General features: G+C 40.3%; 1 protein-coding gene across 3 annotated transcripts in view; it reads right to left on the reverse strand.

The window, feature by feature from the left end:
• SAMHD1 (SAM and HD domain containing deoxynucleoside triphosphate triphosphohydrolase 1) overlaps window positions 1-23,007 on the reverse strand; it is a 64,940-nt gene that overhangs the window by 34,344 nt on the left and 7,589 nt on the right. For 2 of the 3 annotated variants that reach the window (XM_059706078.1, XM_059706080.1), the window contains exons 3-10: window positions 17,551-17,620; window positions 11,499-11,659; window positions 8,599-8,714; window positions 6,617-6,687; window positions 5,310-5,465; window positions 2,986-3,086; window positions 2,678-2,786; window positions 934-1,025 (exon numbers count right to left, since the gene is read on the reverse strand). In XM_059706078.1, the coding sequence (XP_059562061.1) occupies window positions 934-1,025; window positions 2,678-2,786; window positions 2,986-3,086; window positions 5,310-5,465; window positions 6,617-6,687; window positions 8,599-8,714; window positions 11,499-11,659; window positions 17,551-17,620 (876 nt within the window). The remainder of the gene's footprint in view (window positions 1-933; window positions 1,026-2,677; window positions 2,787-2,985; window positions 3,087-5,309; window positions 5,466-6,616; window positions 6,688-8,598; window positions 8,715-11,498; window positions 11,660-17,550; window positions 17,621-23,007) is intronic. The other variant, XM_059706079.1, reaches the window with a different exon arrangement.

Here is a 23,007-nt window from a genome sequence, read left to right on the forward strand (position 1 = left end):
GCACATACCCAAATTGCAGGTTAAATCCCGTCAGGGTGAGTATGGGAGAAAACGGATAAATGTATCTCATGTCAATGATTTTTTTCTCTCTCTCTCTTTCTCTTACTCTTCCGCTCTCTCTAAAATCAATAATAAAATAATTTTAAAATGTATTTTTTTTAAAATGTATTTTTAAAAAACTAACAAAAATTTCCACCAAACTAACAACCATACAAATAGGATAATGTATTCTAACTAGTCTGCTCATGACAAAAGATGGGAAACAAACAGAAAAAGAAAATCTATTTCCTCAAAAAAAAAAAAGAAAGACAGAAAGAAAGAAAATCTATTTCCTCAACACAAACATGAAGGCTTATAATACACATCAATTTAAAGACATTTTAGAGACATGGTGTTAAATGAACTCACACCCAAGTTTTGATAACTCCTCATGGGGTTGTCTGGTCCCTAGAGCCTAGGCTGCACTTTTCTGCAAGGATCAGGTGAAATTCCTGTTGGTTTTACTATTTGCTACTAATTTTGATAAATAATTGACATGTTAAGGACAGACATGAATCTTAATTTTTAAAATTAATATTTGTCATTAATTTCAGAATGTCAATTATCCACATCCCATCTCTCACCTTGATGACTTATATCTAGTACATAAGCGACAGCCTGTGCAGAGGTCCTATGCCATTCAGCATTAATTCCTCATGTCTAGCCTAAGCCAGCTTTTCTGCCCTTCATCTATCCCCTTCATCCATTTTATAACTCTTCCTCCAACTAAGTTAAGTTTACGCTAGTTTTGTTTTAAGGGAAGAGTTTAAGATTTAGTCACTTAAAATTCCCTTGAATTTGTCTAGAAATCTCAACTTGATCCATGTATGATACTCTAGTCTAGAACAAGCACCATAGAGATTTTTATAGGGAAATAACAATCAAATGTCTTACATTGTATCAATGATGTTGCCAACTTTGTGCTGATAAGCTCTACGGTGTAAAGAGGTGCGTACATGGAACATGTCATACAGATTCCCAATCTCCTGCAGGAAAATATGAAGTAAATATTAATGAAGGATCCAATTATGTTACCCCTGTTAGTAGAGAAGTATATAAAACAAGAAAAAGGGATGGTGGCAGACACGAAGGCTATGCCCAGGGACTACTTCATTAAAATCTTTGAGCCCACTAAAAAATACAAGGCAGATGAGTCAAACTATTCATTGGTTTATAACTTTCATTCTTAGTAACCAAAATCTATTACCATGTGTATTAACTCTGTGGCAGGTTGTTTTAGATATCTTACATGTAATACATTTTTTAATCTTCCCATTGACTCTAAAAATTAGGTATTATTATTCTTATATTCTTCATTCTCAAAAAAAGACTTTTATAATACAACTAGAGGCCCGGTGCATGAAATTCATGCTTTGGAGGAGGGGGTGTTCCTCAGCCCATCCTGCACCCTCTCCAATCTGGGACCTCTCAGAAGTTGTCCAACTACCAGTTTAGGCCTGATCCCACAGGCAGTCGGACATCCCTCTCACAATCCAAGACTGCTGGCTCCCAACCACTCACCTGCCTGCCTGCCTGATTGCCCCTAACCACTTCTGCCTGCCAGCCTGATCACCTCCTAACCACTCCCCTGCCAGCCTGATCGACGCATAACTGCTCCCCTGCCGGCCCGATTGCCCCTAACTGCCCTCCCCTGCCAGCCTGGTCGCTGCTAACTGCCCTCCCCTGCAGGCCTGGTTGCCCCCAACTGCCCTACCCTGCTGGTCTGATCACCCACAACTCCCCTCTCCTGCCAGCCATCTTGTGGCTGTGGGCGCTGCCATCTTTGAGGGTGTGGCAGTCAATTAGCATATTTCCTCCTTATTGGCTGTGGGCACTGCCATCTTTGAGGGTGGGGCAGTCAATTAGTGTGTTCCTCCTTATTGGCTGTGGGCACCAACATCTTTGCGACAGTGTGAGGGTCAATTAGTATATTCCCTCTTTATTAGACAGCATATTAGTCATATGACTCCAACCTAACAGGGACCTAATGATTTTAGTACTTTAACTAAATGAAACACTAACAGTGATTAAGGATGAGAATTGAGTCAAATTATCTGGGTTAAAATTCTAGTTCTGCCATTTATTAATTGTATGTCTTTTCTGTGTTTCAGTTTGCTCACCTAGTAAGTGAAATAATTATAGTACCTATCTCATAGGGTTGTCAGGATTGAGTTAATTCATCTAAAGCACTTAAAACAGTGTCTAGCACAGCCGTGGGCAAACTACGGCCCGCGAACCGGATCCGGCCCGTTTGAAATGAATAAAACTATTGAAAAAAAAGACCGTACCCTTTTATGTAATGATGTTTACTTTGAATTTATATTAGTTCACACAAACACTCCATCCATGCTTTTGTTCCGGCCCTCTGGTCCAGTTTATGAACCCGTTGTGGCCCTCGAGTCAAAAAGTTTCCCCACCCCTGGTCTAGCACAACACTCAATAAATGTCTATTGTAATTTTATTATTATTTAACAACACAATACAAGTGAAAGAACCTTAAGATATTTATAAATGCTCAGCATAAAGTAAAGAGATTGGCAATTTACCAGGTACTGATTTTTCCAAATTATTGAATGGTTATTTCTAGATTTCAAACTAGGAACTATATCTTCCTTATTGTTCCTCTGACATAGCTTACCTGTTCTCTAGTACAAATATGCTTCGAATTATCTACTTCACAGACACGGGCAAACTTAAGAAAGCGCTTATAATCAAAACTATTTTGAATTCCAAGATGATGGCAGTCCCTAGAAAGATTCCAAAGCAGAGAAATAAAATTCTTCAACAAGATTACTTATTGTACCTTAAATGCTAATAATATATTTATACAAGCATTTTATTTGCTTACGTAAATAAAAATTTTATATATAATATACATATATTATATATATAGAGAGAGAGCATACAAAGATTTTAACAAGCTTCTCTGGAGTGTTCAGTGCATACCTGGCAAAATAATCCCATTTGTCCACATCAATGCCACTTCTTTTATTGGCCACTATCTCATAAAGGAAGCTTTTCTCTTTAGGACGGCCTTTATATGGCCACTAGAAGACAAGAAAAATCATTAAAAGTTTTAGGATAAAAAACAGATCCAGAGACAGAGAAGCATTGATCAGATCGTCAAACCTCAGAGGGAAGGTAGGGGAGGGTAGGGGTAAGGGGGAGAGATCAACCAAAGGACTTGTATGCATGCATATAAGTATAACCAATGGACACAAACAGGGGGGTGAGGGCATGAGCGGGGGGGCGGGGGGTGAGGGTAATGGGGGGATGAGGACACATATGTAATACCTTAATCAATTAAAAAATTAAAAATAAAAACGTTTTAGGATAAGAAGAAAATTTATGTACAAGCAAAGCAAAACAATTTATTAATCTAAAAATTATAAACAGATATTTGAATGAGAATGTGAAATAATTTAGAAGGTTCTTTCCATTTAATTCCTAAATTAGTAGAAAAGAGAAAAGAAATGCTAAGATATATGATATCCTGTTAATACTAAACCTCTTTAGTATTTAGTGCCATTGAAAGGATCCTAACTCTACTACATTTCCCATAACCAACAAGCAAGCTCTGTTTTTTGGTTTCAAAGTTTTTAAAAATATAAGATCCAATTATGAACTAGCAAGAATGTTCTAACATGCTAATGCTTGCATTCAAACATGAAAATTATACTATCTTTCAAAGTAGTTACACATCTACCCTAAATGATATGCATCATTCAAAGACTTTTTGGAGCTCCATTATTTTGCAAGTAGGGTATTTGCTACAAAATTCACCTGTTTATTTTACAAGTAAATGTGTGCATGTAAATGAAAAAAAACCTTAAAAACAGAGCAAAAACTACTTTTCAACTTATTTTGTAATAATAAAAAGATAAAAAAGGAAACAAAACAGATTTTCCTCTGAACTAGGTCTTCATAATCTAAATATTTGAAATAAGTTAGTTTTGGTGGATAAACAAAATATACACTGTTACATTTTCCAAAGTTACTTTAGGCTTCTATGTAAAACTAGAGGTCCAGTGCACAAAAATTTGTGAACTCGGGGGTGGGGGGGTGAGGGGAGGTCCCTCAGTCCGGCCTGTGCCCTCTCTCAGTCTGGGAACCCTCGGGGGATGACCACCTGCTGGCTTAGGCCTGCTCCCTGGGGGATTGGGCCCTAAGCTGGCAATCAGATATCCCTCTGGCAGCCCGGCAGCCCTCGGGGGATGTCCACTTGCCAGCGGGGAGCAGGCCTAAACTGCAGTCGGACATCCTTAGCGCTGCTGAGGAGGCAGGAGAGGCTCCCACGAACACCACTGTACTGGCAGCCATCAGCATGGTTGTGGCTGAGCAGAGCTCCCCCATGTGGGAGCTCACTGACCACCAGAGGGCAGCTCCTGCATTGAGCGTCTGCCCCCTGGTGGTCAGTGTGTGTCATAGTGACCAGTCATTCCCAGTCTTTCTGCTTTAGAGTCAGTTTGCATATTACCCTTTTACTATATAGGATAGAGGCCTGGTGCACAGGTGGGGGCCGGCTGGTTTGCCCTGAAGGGTGTCCCGGATCAGGGTGGGGAGTCCCGCTTGGGTGCCTGGCCAGCCTGGGTGAGGGGATGATGGATGTTTGCAGCTGGTCACACCCCCTTTAGGGTGGGGGTCCCCACTGGGGTGCCTGGCCAGTCTGGATGAGGGGCTGAGGGCTGTTTTCAGGCTGGCCAAGCCAGCGACTAAAGCTCCCAGCCTCTCCTTTTTTCCTTTTTTTTTATTTATTATGGGATTTATTTACCTTCTATAATTGAAACTTTGTTGCCGCTCCAGCTCTGAGGCCACGGCCTGCTGAAAGCAGGTATCTGGGGTTTGTTTAGCTTCTATAATTGCAACGTTGTTGCTTTCTGAGATCAGAGCCGGGCCGTAGAAGGGAGGAAGCTTGGCTTCCTCCATCACTGGAGCAAGCAAGCCTCCTGCTCGCTTCAGCTGCATGGCTGCCGGCCGCCATCTTGGTTGGGTTAATTTGCATATCTCACTGATTAGCCAATGGGAAGCGTAGCGGAGGTATGGTTAATTTCAATCTTTGTCTATTATTAGATAGGATACTGCACACAATATTCATTACAAAATATTTGTAATGTGTATTTTAATTTATATATGTATTTGTATTTTTCCCACCTCTTAACTCAGTCCCTCTAGAATAGCCAAATATTCCTCTTTAAACAGCTCTGAAGGAATCAAGAAAAGACTAGATGAAAAGCATGAGTCACTTCAAATTAAGTTGTATACAAACTTACCGATACATCTTTAACTGGTGTTTTAGGTGGTCCTGTAATTTGTTCCTTGATAAAGGTAATATCTTCTTCAGGGATGAGACCATAGTATTCCATGATGGGTTTGAGATCATTGGAATTAATGAGGTGCTCAAACATATCAACTGAGCCCTGTTCATGCTAGGAAAAGTCAACATATGGTCTGTTATAGATTCTAGACCAATAGGGACCCCAGATTATCCAAAGTACTCTTGATTTCAGGTAATTCAGAGATAAGAATCTACTGAATGTTCATTATCTAGTTTCCAACTACAGTCTTACAGATTTTTTTTGTTAATCCTCACCCAATTTTTTTTTAAAATATTTTTTTATTGATTTCAGAGAGGAAGGGAGAGGGATAGAGAGATAGAAACATCAATGATGAGAGAGAATCATCAATCAGCTGCTTCCTGCACACCATGAGTCCACAACCAGGAAACAACTGTGTCCTGCTTCATAGGTCAATGCACAACCACTGAGACACAACGGCCAGGCAACCCTCACCCAATTTTTCCACTGATTTTTAGAGAGAGTGGAAGGAAGGGATGGAGGGGGAAAGAGAGAGAAACAGTGATGTGAGAGAGGCACACAGATTGGATGCCTCCCGAATGCAGCCCAAACTGGGCCAGGATTGAACCTGCAAATCCCTAATTATAAAATAGATGATTTAATATATATGATGAGTTCTGGCTGGGTAGCACAGTTGGTTAGAGCATCTCCTGGTATACCAAGGTTATGGGTTTGATCCCTGGTCAGAGCATATACAAGAATCAACCAATGAATGCATAAATAAGTGGAACAACAAATTGGTTACTCTTCTCTCTCTCTCTCTCTTAAAAAAAAAAAAAATATATATATATATGTATATATATGTGTGTGTGTGTGTGTGTGTGTGTGTGTGTGTGTGTGTGTGTGTGTATGTATGTAGTTACTTCATGGCCATACAAAATGAATGAAAACCAGAGTTGGCCTTTTTTTATTTTACAGTAGTATGATGGAATAGAAAAAGCATTAAATTAGCACCTAGGAAACATAAGGTTTTCTACTGCTGGCTCTACCAGTTAATAGTTTTTTTGAATTTTGGTATATCAATACACCTCTGTGTTTCAAGTTCCTTTACACTTGTAAAAATGGAGCTAATCATTCCTTCTTTACAGAGTGTGAGAACCAAATAAAAACATAGATATAAAAACAACCTGAAAACTGTAATGGGGAAGGAAGTATACTATAACACAATAATGGCCGCTTAAATAGTCATTATTTTATTGACTATTGAATATGTGAATACATACCTTCCATTTCACTCCTTGGCGAGCAAGTGGAATAAATCTCCCATCAAACATATGAGAAAATGGTCCATGACCTTAAAAACAAAAGCAGCCTTAGAACAAGAAAAATGTAAAAACTGAGTTTATTTTTTAAAATCGTTTTAGCTTTACCTTGAATATCAACAGAAATCAATAATCTACAAATACATCACAAACAGGGATAAATCCTTCCTTCCTATTTTCTAAAAACAAGAGAACAGGAAGCAGAACCATATGGGAAAGTAAGCTCTTTTTCCTTTTAATATATATTTATTGATTTTAGAAGAGGAAGGGAGAGGGAGAGAGAGATAGAAACATCAATAATGAGAGAGAAGCATTCATTGGCTGCCTCCTGCACGCCCCGTTACTGGGGATTGAGCCCACAACCCAGGCATGTGCCCTTGACTGGAATTGAACTCAGGACCTTTTAGTCCGCAGGCTGACACTCTATCCACTGAGCCAAACTAGCTAGGGCAGAAAGTAAGCTCTTTATAGAGGGGTCTCTGTGTCACCAGAACTCGCATAACTGGTGAAAAGACAGTTTTATGTAACTTAAAAGAATGTTAATGGCAAAAAACTTTTGGCAACTGCAGGTTGAATATCTGCATTAAAATAGCAGTTATTTTAAGACAATCCACTGGGATGCAGGAATAAAATATCAAAACTTTATTATGCTCATCCTTTAAAACATCTATTTTTATGTAAATTCTATAATGCAGATAATATATTCAGAATAAATATACACACGTTGAGATTGTTTCCTGGGTTTTTACCAATAATATGAACCATCAAAGTGGAAATCACAAGTTTATCTTAATCATAAGTGATTTTAACATTTCATAACATTTACTAATATGAAATTTGGTTGAAGTGAAACCAAATTCTGGAATTATCAGAATTTCTGTAGAAGTGAATTACTTTGCTGGAGAGGGAACCCACCTGGACCAGGCCTGGGCCCTTTTGCATGTCACCCATAAAGGCCTATTACTGTAGTACTCAAACTTCTGGGGACTGGCAAAGATTTCCCAATGATTCCCTCTTAAAATACCAGGAATCTATCAAATTTAATCCTATTGACATCTCCAAGGGGACATGGTGAAGAGAGTGTCCTATCCCTTTAAGTATCTGTATAGTGCCTAGCTGGTGTGGCTCAGTGGTTGATCTATAAACCAGGAGGTAACGGTTTGATTTCTGGTCAGAGCCCAGGTTGTGGGCTCGATCCCTGGTGGGGTGGGGGGCATGCAGAAGGCAGTCAATCAATGATTTTCTCTCATCACTGATGTGTCTACCTCTCTCTTCTTCTCTGAAATCAATAAAAAAATATTTTTTAAACATTAAAAAAGAAAAGTATCACTATTGAAACACAGACACCTCCGCTTTCCTGCCCTAAGGGCACACACAAATTATCAGGGTAGGACTAAACTACAAGGATGGGGCAAAACTCCTGTGATAAAAGAATACAGTCTTGCCCTAGCCAGTTTGACTCAATGGAGAGAGTGTTGGCCTGCAGACTGAAGGGACCAGTCAAGGACACATGCCTGGGTTGCAGGATCCATTTTCAGTGCGGGGTATGCAAGAGGCAACAATCAATGATTCTCTCTCATCACTGATGTTTTTATCTCTCTCTCCATCTCCCTTTCTCTCTGAAATCAATAAAAATATATTTAAAAAATCAAATTCACATCATCTTAAACAGAGTAACTAGAAAAACCTCACTATCAGAAAGTCCTTTCTTATAACCTGTAGCAACGATGTTTGACATGGGAAATTCACTGAAAAGCTACAAAAAAATGAAATAGCAACCCCTTGGCCTTATGGATGATTCTAGGAAGATGCAGTGGCACATTTATATTAATGTTAACTGAAGAATTAAAACACAATTTTCATATTTCTCTTGGTTAGTTGGATTTTTTATTTTCAAAGATGTTATAGTTTTTCATAACAACCTTGGCTTTTGTATAGCTTACCGAGATCATGACAAAGCCCAGCAATCTGAACACATAGCATATCTCGTTCACTTATCTGCAGCTCTGGTTGTTTTTCACTCAGTTCTCGAACTAGACATCCTGCTAGATATCCTACACTGCAGAGCAAAAAATACAAAACAAAACAAAGAAATCACTCTTTAGTTTTGAAGATACAAGTGATATTTTGGCCCTGAAGAACTTTAATGTTTCTCAAATGTTGTCATATATCTCTAAGGCAACTTAACAGAATAGTGTGTTTCGGAACTTGATAGGAACACACAAACAGAATCCCCAAAGCAGGACCTCTTGGCTCAGCATCACTAATCATTAGGGAAATGCAAAATCAAAACAACAATGCCTCACACCCATTAGAATGGCTATTACTCAAAAACAAAACAAAAAAACACAAAATAATTAATAACAAGTGTTAGCCTGGATGTGGAGAAATTGGAACCCTTGTACACTATTAATGGAAATGTATAATAATGCAGGCACTAGGGTGGTTCCTCAAAAAATGAAAACTAGTCCAGCCGGTGTGCCTCAGTGGTTGAGTGTCAAAGAACCAGGAGGTCACGGTTCGATTCCCAGTCAGGGCACATGCCTGGGTTATGGGCTCAGTCCCCAGGGTGGGGCATGCAAGAGGCAGCCGATCAGTGATTCTCTCTCCTCATTGATGTTTCTCTCTCTCTCTCTCCCTCTCCCTTCCTCTCTGAAATCAATAAAAACATATTTTTTTAAAATTTACAACTAGAATTACCATGATTCAACAACTCCAATTCTGTGTATATATCCAAAACAATTGAAGTCTGGGTCTTTAAGATATATATGTACACTCATGTTCCTAGCAGCACTGTTCTCAATTGCCAAAGAGGTAGAAACAACTCAGTGTCCACCACTGAATGGATAAACAAAATGTAATAGATACATACAATGGAATATTAGTTACTCTTAAAAAGTAAGAAAATTCTGACATATGCTCCAACATGGAGGAACCTTGAGGAAATTATACAAAGTGAAACTGCCAGTCACAAAAAAGACAAATATTGTATGATATCACTAATATGAGGTACCTAGAATAGTACAATTCATAGAAACAGAAAGTAGAAGGGTGGTTGCCAGGGGCTGGGGAGAGGGAGGACTTCTACTTTGTAATGTTTACAACACAGATTGAAGAGATAAAATGCCTAACAAATATTAAATGCACTTTTAGCACTTCCCTCTGAAAGTAATTTCTGAATGAATACAGTACCTTTCTTCTCTAAATGTTGAGCCCCATGAGGTTAGAGATAATTGCTATCTTGTTGATTTGGTAGGGCCTAGCAAGTTTTCAATAAATATTTGTTGATGAATGAACATCTGAGTAGATACATGTGTTCTGGATAATTAAAAATGCTTCCAATCAATGATTCTCTCTCATCACTGATGTTTCTCTCTCTCTCCCCTCTCCCTTCCTCTCTGAAATCAATAAATATATATATATTAAAAGTAATACTATGAGTTCTTAAAAGAAAATATGGAAAATTGTCTAGTTCTTCCCTGTTTATGTCCTCCTGGCTCTACTTATTTTAAAAATTCATCTTTATTGTTCAGAGATTAAAAATAGTGGCAGAGTAGGTCGATGCTGCATGGACACACTCCCAGGACCAAACTGGAATTACAACTATCTTTATTGTTAAAAGTATTAGATACCCCCCCTTCCTACTCCCACCCCCAGCATCCTGCCCCAGGCCTTCACCACTCTATTGTCTGTGTCCATCCTATCTAATAATGGACAAGCATGGTAATTGACCACACCTTCGCTACGCCTCCCATGGGCTAATCAGCGTGATATGCAAATGAACTGCCAACAAAGATGGTGGCTAATTTGTATAATGCAGGCAGGGCGGGTCAGTGCCATCCCACCTGCCCCGCCACCATCCAGGCCTGCTATTTGCCACCTGGGGTGGTGGGGTGGGACAGCGCCATCCCGCCTGCCCTGCTGCCATTCAGGCCTGCTATCTGTGACCTGGGGCGGCAGGCGTCCCGTGTGCGACCCGACCCGACCCGGGGCGGCCGGGCGGGGCAGCAGCGATCCGCCAGCCCGCCCGCCTGCTGTCCGGGTGTCCCGTGTGCGACCCGACTCAGGGCGGCAGGGAAGGATAGCGTGGCTCCTCTGTCACCCCAGCTTCCTCATCACAGCTCCCTTGGGGGCCTAAGTCTTTGGTCGGACATCCCCCAAGGGCTCCCTGGATGCCAGAAGGATGTCTGACTGCAAGCTTAGGCCTGATCCCCCTGGGAGTGGGCCTAAGTCAACAGGTGGACATCCCCCAAGGGGTCCTGGACTGCAAATGGGCACAGGCTGGGCTGAGGGACCCCCCCCACCCCGAGTGCACAAATTTTTGTGCACCAGGCCTCTAGTATGCATATAAGTTCTTTGATTATTCTTTTCCCACGTCCCCACGCGCCCCACCCCTACATTTGATAATGGAAAAACAGACCACAGTCTCCACTTAGTTGTATGCATAGGAAGCGCCATCTTCTCTGAGTTTATGAATGCTTATCTGATTTATACATTTCCTGTTTTCAAAGGACAATCTGTATACAACTATACAGGGACTACAAGAAAATTATATAATCAAACTTACAAAGTTAATTATACCAGTAACTTTTTTTAAACACAAATATTTCAACCAAATGACCACTCAATAGACACTTACATTATTTTCCTAGGAAGGATCTATAGTGGCTTATAAGAGTACATAAAATAAATAAAATATAGCATAGTAAATCAAAACCTCGAATGTTTCATATTATTACCATTTTTGTAAAACTATTCTCTAAAAGACCAGACAATCATTTAATGAGATAGAGAAGATACTTAATACGTAACTGTAAGTTCCCCACCCAGATCCCCTTCTTACCCTAGACTATGTTCAAATCGATTGTGTGAAGCTCCTGGAAAAACATAGTAAGTGCCTCCCAACTGTTTAATGTATCGAAGCCGCTGAAATTGAGGTGTGTCGATGATTCGGATAAGGAGAGGGTGAAGTTCAATATGGCCATGGATAGGATCATTAATAACCTAGAAAATTATGTTTAAACTAATATAAGTAAAAATTCATAACTCTATTTAAAATTTTTATGTAGCCATGCCTATCTATAGTGCAAAGTCAAAGCCATTTAATTAGTCTCAAGACTAATACTAAGGAAAATAACAAGGTATTAATATCATTATCTTATTTAGATATCACTACTAGACAGATTAAGTATATTAGATTTGGGTGTATTTTACTTCTTCTAATGAACCTAAAAACAGAAATATAAGGATTTCAATATTTTTATTATATATTACTTAACTAGCCATTAATAAGTTAGTCTTGTATTCAAGTTAAACATACTATTTTAACACTCTCATTCAGATCACATAAGCCATATTACTACTGGCATTGTGTCTACATCTTTTTCTGAATGTATCTATATAGTACCCACCACTAAAATCCTAAGAAAGATTGAAAAAGAAAGAAAAGAAAAAACCCTCCTATCATATAGGTAAGAAATCATAGGCAGGAACATATCTATCTATATAATAGAGAAATATGCAAATTAGCTGGGACGCCGTAACATCACGACTGAACAGCAGGGACCTGAGGCTGCATGGTGCCTGTCTGGGGCGAGCAGGGACCTGAGGCTGCATGGTGCCTGTCTGGGGCGAGGGACCTCAGGCCAAGCCCCCCGCCCGGCAGGGCTTGACGGGGAACCTCAGGCCACGCCCTTCGCCTGACGGGGCTTGACGGTGGACCTCAGGCTGCACCCCCCGCCCCACGGGCCTTGACAGGGGACCTCAGGCCACGCCCCCCGCCCTGCAGGGCTTGATGGGGGACCTCAGGCCATGTCCCCTGCCCATGGGGTTTGACAGGGGACCTCAGGCTGCACCCCTCGCCCGGCGAGGCTTGGTGGGGGAGCTCAGGCCGCTCCCCCTGCCCCAGTGCCAGGCCTGGAGATCTCAGGCCACGCCCCCACCCCGGCACCAGGCAGGGAGACCTCAGGCAATGCCCCCTGCCCCGCAGGGCTTGACAGGGGACCTCAAGCTGCATTCCCCACCTGGCGGGGCTTGACGGGGGACCTCAAGCTGTACCCCTCGCCTGGCGGGGCTTGATGGGGGAGCTCAGGCTGCGCCCCCATGCCAGCACCAGGATGGGGGACCTGAGACTACGCCCCCCACCTGGCGCTGGGCTGGAGGACCTGAGGCTGCATCCCCCCGCCTGGAGGGGCTTGATGGGGGTGGGGCCGGCTGGGTCTGGGTCTCCTGCGTTTAAGTGCGTATGGGTGGTAGGCAGGGACTTGACTCTAGGTCCCATGGCACACCCCAGACTCTGACAGGAGGGAGATTTCCATATACATTTTACTAATTTTCTTTCAGCTCTAACACTTCTATTATAGAGAGAGGGCAAATAGCAATATTAAAATATTTCCTCTAATTAAGTCCCTTTTAACGTGCATGAATTTTGTGCACTGGGCCACTAGTAAATTATATAATACTTATAATGTCACTCAGAAATATGTATACTTATTAAAGATAAATTCACCATTACTCTAAATAGCTTTAAATATGGGTGAAGATTTAATGTCCCTCTCTGTTTCTTTAAAAATACATCTTTCTTAACTACCTATAACTGACTTTTAAAGAGAAAGCTACAGAATAAAAAAGGAGCCTGGTAAATTTTCAAACTGCTTCAAATTGAAGTTCCTTAAAAATATATGGAATTTTGGAAGGTGAAGAACCTTGTCTGTCTTGTTTACTGCCATGTTTTCAGAACCCATCAAACTGTGTGTCTGGTACACAGGTTTTCAACAACTACTGTTGAAGCACTATTGCCAACTAATGTATGTTAACATGCTTTACAATTAAAGTGTACCATGTCCATACACAGAAATATATAAAACATGAATTACAGAAGCTCAACACTATAAAGAATCTTAAAGGGGTCATCTGGTCCAACATTTAAACATGTTGGCGATGAGTTTAAAAATAGCTCAATTCACATTGGGTACCAAAAGCCTGAGTCAAGTAATGCCTAGAATTTACAACTTTGTTAAACAATATGTATGTACATTAATAAAAATTTGACTTATGGTTGGTATTTAGTGAGTATGAATTTTTTCACCCTGTTCTATAAAACTACTTTATAATGTAAAAGATAACAATTTTAGTCACTTCTAATAATACACCAAGGAGGATGTCAAAATATCTTGGAGGAGAAGGACCCATAAATGTCATAATTCAACCCTGTGAATATCCTTGCAGAAAAAAAACAAGTTCCATAATCTTTAAATACATGAAAATCATAAAGAGCAGGTCACTGAATAACATCATTTCAATAAACAATGCTTCCTTATAATGTTGATAAGAAAGAAAAAAAAAGATTCCTGGCCAGGGCCACTGTCTGTGTAGAGTTTGTATCGTCTCCCTACATCTGCATGGGTTTTCTCCAGGTGTTCCGGTTTCCTTTCACACCCCAAAAATGTGTGCATGAGGTTCACTGGCATGTCTACAAGTCTGAGTGAATGTGGATGTGCATGTGGGAGCACCCTGTGATGGAAGGTCATACTTTCATCCTGAGCTGCCAGGATGGAGTCCGGCCACTTGCAATCCTGAACTGGAATAAGCATATTGGAAAATCATTCTCTTACCTTGTTTTTATTAATTGTTCTTAAATGTATGTATAGTTCACATTAATTTCAATGTTTTATGTTACAAGTATTTGGGGTCCTTATTTAGAGGTTTGGTGATGTTTTTGTGGCCAGAAATATGCCATAGGAACTTAACTCTTATTTATATCAATTAGCCTTTAGTGAAACTGGTTTCATTATATGTCATTTTGCTCAAAGTTGCTATTTCAAAGAAAGTATTCACAACATTAAATGAGGACTTACTGTACTAGTCTATTTCTTCCCCTTTACAGGAAATCAATGCAACCATCACAAACAAATAAGAATCTATGTATTGTTAAAAATTTCAAAGAAGCCCTGGCTGGAGACTCAGTGGTAAGAGCATCAGCCCACACACCAAAGGCTTGAGGGTTCAATTCCCAGTCAAGGGCATCTACCTGGGTTGCAGGTTGATCCCAGGCCCCGGTTGGTTGGGGTGCATGTAGGAGGCAACCAATCAATGTGTCTCTCTCTGTCTGTCTTTCTCTTTCTCCCCCTCCCTCCCACTCTCTTTAAAAAACAATGAAAGATTATCCACCAGTGAGGATTAACAAAAATAAATAAACTGCTCCTTTATATAGTTACATGGTCCACTTATCACTTTTATTTATTTTCAATATATTTTTATTGATTTCAGGGAGAGGGAGACAGAGAAAGATCAATGATGAGAGAGAATCATTGACTGGCTGCCTCCTGCATGCCCCCTATTGGGGATCGAGCCCGCAACCCAGGCATGTACCCTTGACCGGAATTGAACCCGGGACTCTTTAGTCCGCAGGCCAAACACTCTATCCACTGAGCCAAACCAGCTAGGGCTACTTGTCACTTTTAAAGGCTATATACTCTACTGTGTTACTAGCCAAGCAAAATGAAACAAGTCTATTAAATCCTCTGTATATGCCAAGTACTGGGGATAACAGATGGGTAAGGTATCATTTCTGCCCTCTTGGAAAGATAACAGAATCTATGTTCAGAGTAGCAGGGAAAGAGAATGGGGAGAAACAAACAAAGGAGTGTTCAGCTCTACCCAGAAGAAAGGAAAGAGGGACTCATTAGAAAAAGATTATTCAGAGTTGGTGATTCTATAATAACACATAATAGGTAAGAGAAAATACATAAAGCAGGCATTGCACTTTAAGATTAATACATTTGACAAATTAGTGCCTATTGTGTTAAGCTCTATATTTCCTCCTCACCATTATGTAATTCCTGGCTTTAGAGGCCAATTTAACTAAATTTAGCATGAAGAAAACAGAGTCAAGAAAAAAGGTTGTGTGCAACCTTGGTTTAGACAATTGTTTCCTAAATATGACACCAAAAGCACAAGAGGCAAAAAAAGAAAACATAGGTAAACTAGACTACATCAAAATTTTAAAAATTTCTGCTCCAAAGAATACCAATAAGAAAGTAAAAAAGACAATCCACAGAATGGGAGAAAAAATTGCATATCTTATATCTGATATGGGACTTGTATCCAGAATATATAAAGAACTCTTATAATTTAGATTATAATAATGACTAATCAACTTGAGAAGCTTTTAAAAAACATTTAGCCTGGCAGGTGTGGCTCAGTGGTTGAGTGCCAACCTATGAACCAGGAAGTGGTGGTTCAATTTCCAGTCGGGGTACATTCCGGGGTTGCAGACTGGATCCCTAGTCCAGGGTGTGAAGGAGGCAGCAATCAATGATTCCCTCTCATCATTGATGTTTCTATCTTTCTCTCCCTCTCCCTTCCTCTCTGAAATCAATAAAAATATATTTTTAAAAAGGAAATGAGTGAATTGTAAGGTACTGAATTATATCACAGTAAAGCTGTTTAGATAAAAAAAGAGTTGCTCTAGCCAGTGTAACTCAGTGGGTGAGGCATTGTCCCATGCACTGAAAGGTTGCTGGTTCAATTCCAGTCAGGGCACACACCCAGGCTGCCAGTTCAGTCTCCAGTTGGGGTTCATGTAGGAGGCAACCCATTGGTTTTCTCTCCCTCTCTTCCTCTTTCTAAAGTTAACAAAAAACAAAAGTTATTCTATGGCTAAGGGTAACTTGGACTATTTGTGTCGCTGTGGATGATTCTCAAAAATAGAATGTTAGCTCTGGCCAGTGTGGCTCAGTTGGTTGGAGTGTCATTCTGCGCACACAAGAGTCTTTGGTTCCAGTCAGAGCACATATTCAGGTTGCAGGTTTGATCCCCAGTCAGGTCGAGTATTGGAGGCAACCATTCGATGTTTTATTTTCTCTGTCTTTCCTCACCCCAAATCAATAAAAAAATTCTTTGGATGAGGATTAAAAAATATATATATATACATAAATATAAAAAATATATATAATGTTAAATAAAAGTTTAGAATGTTACTTACTGTGAAATGATTTATGTAAAAATTTTTAAAAACATGTAAAACAATATTGTACGTTATTTATGGCTATACACAAATATGTAATAAAAGTACAAAACATTCATGAAAATTATTTTTTTAATCCTTACCCAATAACCCTTATTGATTTTAGAAAGAGAGAGAAACATCAATGTGAGAGGGAAGTTTTGATCAGTTGCCTCCCACATGAACTACAACCAGAGATGAAACCCAAAACCTGGGTATGTGCCCTGACCAGAAAACTAACCTGCTGCCTTTTGGGGTATAGGACTTCACTCCAACCAACTGAGCCACATCAGCCAAGGCCATTCATGAAAATTACTAAACACCAATTCAGGATGGTGATTCCTTTTGAGGAAGAAAGGATGAAAATATAATCTAGTAGGGGTACAAAGGAACTCTTACATTGTTTCTAATATTTTGTTCTAAAAACAATAGATTTGCAGCAAGTTGGGCAAAATGTTAAGATTTGACAGGCTGGGCAGTGATCTATGCTTCTCTATGTGTTTAAAATATTTTAGTTTTCCTTTGATGTAAATATTTTGTACTTACCTTAGAAAATGCAGAAAGCTTAAAAAAGCCAAAACCCATTATTCACAATCCTATTACTGAGAAGCAGATTTCCTTCTATTCTCACTTTATACTCAAAAAACATAAGAAACTGCCCTAGCTGGTTTGGCTCAGTGGATAGAGCGTCGGCCTGCGGACTGAGGGGTCCTGGGTTCGATCAGTCAAGGGCGCGTGCCTGGGTTGTGGGCTTAATCCCCATTGTGGGAGGTGCAAGAGGCAGCCAATCAATGATTCTCTCTCTCTTTCCCTCTCCCTCTCTGAAATCAATAAAGATATTAAAAAAATAAAATAAAATAAAAACATAATAACCTTAGATTATTCTTACCTTGACTGTATCAACATGAATTTGACTCAGTTGCATAGAATTAAGCAGCTTCTTTCTCTCCCCCAGGGACCTAAAATTTTAACAGGATAAGCAAATTTATCATGATTTGCGTAATAATAATCATTACAGAAGATTAAAAGGAATGACAAGCCCAGCCAGCGTGGCTCAGAGGTTGAGCATTGACCTTTGAACCAGGAGGTCACAGTTTAATTCCTAGTCAAGGCACATGACCTGGTTGCAGGCTCCATGCCCAGTAGGGGCATGTAAGAGGCAGCCAATCAACAATTCTCTCTCATCATTGACATTTCTGCCTCTCCCTCTCTCTTCCTCGCTGAAATAAAAAATATATATTTTAAAAAACAGCCGAAACCGGTTTGGCTCGGTGGATAGAGCGTCGGCTTGCGGACTGAGGGGTCCCAGGTTCGATTCCGGTTAAGGGCATGTACCTGGGTTGCAGGCACATCCCCAGTGGGGGATGTGCAGGAGGCAGCTGATCGGTGTCTCTCTCATCGATGTTTCTGGCTCTCTGTCTCTCTCCCTTCCTCTCTGTAAAAAATCAATAAAATATATATTTTTTTAAAACAATTACCACAAAGGCATGGTTAGTTATGCCTGCCATAAATCAATTACAGCCTTTTCTTGAGCATATTGTAGAAACCGGGTATCCTAAGTCCTGTCTGGGCCTGGGACAGCTTGAACACCAGACTTGGCTGACAAGTTCCATGTTTGGACCAACAAAAACTGCCTGCACATCCACAGCCCCCTCCCAGATTTCGTTGTTCTGTTTCCCCTCTCCTTCCTGATAAAAACCCCTGCCTCCACTGAGATGTTAAGATGGCTTTGGGATGAGAGTCCCCCATTTTCTCAAGTGGCTGGAACTTGAAAACCTCTTTCCTTCACACCAGTACCTATCTCACAAGTTTGGCTTTTGTTGTGGCAGGTAACCAAAGCTGGGTTTGGTTTAATTTACACTTACTAAATGGTCCAGGCATATTAGCCCAGCTGACTGTTGGCAGGCAAGGGGTTCACCTTTCCTGATCTACTAGCTAACTGGATTGAAAAAATTAATATTTTGCTAAAAGCCCTACATAGACTTGGAGTCAGAAACGCTACAATTGGCGTCTATATTGTACCCTGAGACCTAAGGTGATAATCATCAAAGCACCATATCTTGTGTTTTACTAGTCCTCTATCCTCCTCATCAGCTGTTTTTTTTTTTAATGTATTCATTGATTTTTTTAGAGAAAAAGAGGGAGGATAGAGGGGGCACACATTTAATGTGACAATGTTTCTTATTTCCTAGAAAAACCTTTTAAATCAACAGCAGATCATAAAATTAAGGAAATACAAGTACTTGCCTAAACTGGATTCTCCCCAGAAAGCAGAGTTTAGGACAGGGGTGGGGAACCTTTTCTCTGCCAAGGGCCATTTGGATATTTATAACATCATTCTCCAGACACACAAAATTATCAACTTAAAAATTAGCCTACTATATTTGGTCAAACATTTAATTAACTCACCCCTAGGGTGAGTTAATTAATGATTTTGCAGGCCTTATATGGCCCACAGGCTGGATGTTTCCCACCCCTGGTCTAGGATGAGGGCTGACATAGAGGTAATGTATTTTAGGATGTGAATCCAGGGAATAAGAGTGGGGGACTAGGAAGAGTGAAACAGGAAATGAGCGGTGCCGGGAGCCGGTCCATCCTTGCTGTTTCAAGGGACCTGGCATATATAGCATACGGTTCTTAATATGTTTGCTCACCTTCTTGGTGCTGTGTTTTAACCAAGGTCACCTCTCCGAGAAAGGTTGAATCCCCAGGTAGGGATTTTCCCCTGAAGTTAGGGAGGGGATGAAACTCCTTAACTAAGTGCTAGTCGGGTAGTTAATCAATTTAACTACAAACAATCATGCTTAAGCTACATAATCTTTACTCCCTGGAATGGAGATAAGAAACGCCCTAACCTTTGTAATAGAAATTGACAGGATTAGAATCAACTGGTATAAATACAGATGCAACAAGACAACAATTCAGAACTTAGAACAGAATCAAGAAGACAGAACCTACACGGAGCCTAGAGACAGAAGAACTTCGCTGGAGAGAGCATGCCGGAGGATCCTGGAAAGGGACTGGCCTCGGAGCCTAGAGACAGAGCCTAGCGGGAGAACATGGCAAGGGATCCTGGACTGAACCTGACTACAGAGATTGGCAGGAGAACCTGACTGGAACCTGGACACTGAACCTGACTGGAGAGCCTGTACAGAACCTGGCTACAGAACCAGTCTGGAGAACCTAGCTACAGAACCTGGCTATGATGATCACCTGAACGCTGCCTCCATGTCATTCCTTCTTCACCGACTCCGTCCACACCTTTGGGGACCCCTGGACCTGCTGGGGTTCGACCCCGGCAGAGCAGGAAAAAGTACAAGGGTATATTGGAAGTTTGCTGCACTGGTACTGCTAGGAACAAGTTTCGCTGGCCCCACTAGGATCCTCAAGGGCAGCTCTGTCCAGTAGAACGTTGCCATGATGGAAAAGTAAAGTCTGTCTAGTCCAACATAGTAGCTACTAGCCATAAGTGGTATTGAGTATGTGAAATATTGCTAGTGTAATTGAAGAACTGACTCCTTAAAATATATATATTTTTTTATTGATTTCGGAGAGGAAGGGAAAGGGAGAGAAATAGAAACATCAATGATGAGAGAGAATCATTAATCATCTGCCTTCTGCATGCTCCCTATTGGGGATCAAGCCTACAACCTAGGCATATGCCCTGATCAGGAATTGAACCCTGACCTCCTGGTTCAACCACTGAGCCACGCTGGCTGGGCAGGAATTGACATTTATATTTAATTTAAATTAATTTAAACATGTAGCTAGTGGCCGCTGTATAGGAAAACACAGCATGAGGAGTCCTGCAGAATCTACCTCAGGGTTATAAGAGGCAGGCACATAAGTATGCCATATGGTGTTCCTTTTGGAATTTTGTTTATTTTGTTTACTCATGTGTCCCTAATTCCTAGAAGAGTGTCTAACACATAGTGAGCCCTCTATAAATATTATTTAATAAAAGAATAATATTTGGGTCCACAAAGTATATAGTTTCCTTTAAAAGAAAGACTCTATTGGAACAAATTCCATCCAATTAAAATAGTAAGCAACTTGCCCTAGCTGGTTTGGCTCAGTGAATAGAGTGTCGGACAATGGACTAAATGGTCCCAGGTTCAATTCCAGTCAAGGGCACATGCCTATGTTGCAGGCTTGATTCCCAGTTTCTATCTCTCTCTCTCCCTCTCCCTTCCCCTCTGAAATCAATAAAAATATATTTTACACTACTGGATATAAAGTTCAAAACCATGGTTATAAGGTTACTCAAGAATCTTCAAGAAACCTCTGAGGAACTTAGTGAGACTTTCAAGGATCTTAGTGAGAATGCCAAAAAAAATGGAAAAGGACCAGTCAGAAATTAAGCATACACTGACAGAAATAAAGAATAATACACAGGGGTTCAACAGTAGACTAGAGGATCCCGAGAATCAAATGGATGTTTTGAAATACGAGGAAGCAAAAAACACCCAGCAAGAAGAGCAAAAAGAAAAAAGAATCCAAAAATATGAAGATAGTGTAAGAAGCCTCTGGGACAACTTCAAGCATACCAACATCTGAATTATGGGGGTGCCAGAAGAAGAGAGAGAGCAAGATACTGAAAACCTATTTGAAGAAATAATGACAGAAAACTTCCCCTACCTGGTGAAAGAAATACTCTTACAAGTCCAGGAAGCACAGAGAACCCCAAACAAGAGGAATCCAAAGAGGACCAAACCAATACACATCATAATTAAAATGCCAAGGGCAAAAGACAAAGAGAGAAGCTTAAAAGCAACAAAGAAAAAAAAGTTAGTTACCTATAAGTGAGTGCCCATGTGACTATCAACTGATTTCTCAACAGAAACCATGCAGGCCAGAAGGGAGTGGCAAGAAATATTCAAAGTGATGAATAGCAAGAACCTACAACCAAGAATACTCTACCCAGCAAAGCTATCATTTAGAATTGAAGGTCAGATAAAGAGCTACACAGACAAGAAAAAGCCAAAGGAGTTCATCGCCACCAAACCAGTATTATATGAAATGCTGAAGGGTATTCTTTAAGGAGAGGGAGAAGAAAAAGGTAAAGATAAAAAACATGAACAACAAAGTGACAACAAATACATATTTATCAACAAGTGAATCTAAAAATCAAATAAATAAATAACCTAATGAACAGAATAAACTGGTGAATGGAATAGAATCAGGGGCATGGAAATGGAACAGACTGATGGTTCTCAGAGGAAACGGGGTGTGTGTGGGGGGTGCGAGAAGAGATTAGACAATGATCTTATATGCATGTATGCATTACCTATGGACACAAACAATAGGGTGGGGAGGGCCTGGGTTGGGGTGGGAACCAGGTGGGGGGGAGCTATGGGAGGAAAAAAGAGGGACATCCGTAATAATCTCAATAATAAAGATTAATTAAAATATATATATATATATTTAAAAAATAGTAAGCAACTATTATACATAGAAAATAGGTAGTAAGGGAGACTTTGAGAAAGAGAAGGGGGTTGAAATGTGGTTATGAAGAAGCAAGATGAGGTCCCTATTTTCACCCCGGCCAGTGTTTCTCAGTGGTTAGAGCAGCGGTTCTCAACCTGTGGGTCGCGACCCCTTTGGCGGTCGAATGACCCTTTCACAGGGGTCGCCTAAGATCATCCTGCATGTCAGATACTTACATTACGATTCATAACAGTAGCAAAATTACAGTTATGAAGTAGCAATGAAAGTAATTTTATGGTTGGGGTCACAACATGAGGAACTGTATTTAAAGGGCCAGAAGGTTGAGAACCACTGGGTTAGAGTGTTGTCCCTCAGACCGAAGGGTCAAGGGTTTGATTCCCAGTCAAGGGCATGTACCTGGGTTGCAGGTTTGATCCCCAGCCCTGGTCCGGGTTCGTGTGGGAGGCAACCAATCCACGTGTCTCTCTCACATCAATGTTTCTGTCTTTCTCTTCCCCTCCCTGTCTTCCTCTCTTCCACTCTTTATAAAAATAAATGGGGGGGGGGGGGGAACAGTGATCTTTTTTCACAATCTACTTCTGTTATCAATTATTAAGCAACAAGTACACAAAGCAATTCAGAATAATCTCTTGATTTGATTCTTTGGTTACTGTTCCCACAAACAACATTTAGGTAAGTGGAATTCCATAAGAAAAGACTACATTTCACCACTGTTGTCAATTCTCTAAAAGAAGCAAAATCTCCATTTTAAGGAATATTTAAATATTGCATCCTCAATTGAGTTTTATGTGTTTTAAATTTTTATTTATTGATTTTTAGAGAGAGAAAGAGAAACATCAATTTGTTGTTCTACTTATTTTATGCATTCATCAGTTGATGATTGATTCTTGTATGTGCC

This window comes from Myotis daubentonii, chromosome 8 (genome assembly GCF_963259705.1).
Source record: "Myotis daubentonii chromosome 8, mMyoDau2.1, whole genome shotgun sequence".
Taxonomy (NCBI): Eukaryota; Metazoa; Chordata; class Mammalia; order Chiroptera; family Vespertilionidae; genus Myotis; species Myotis daubentonii.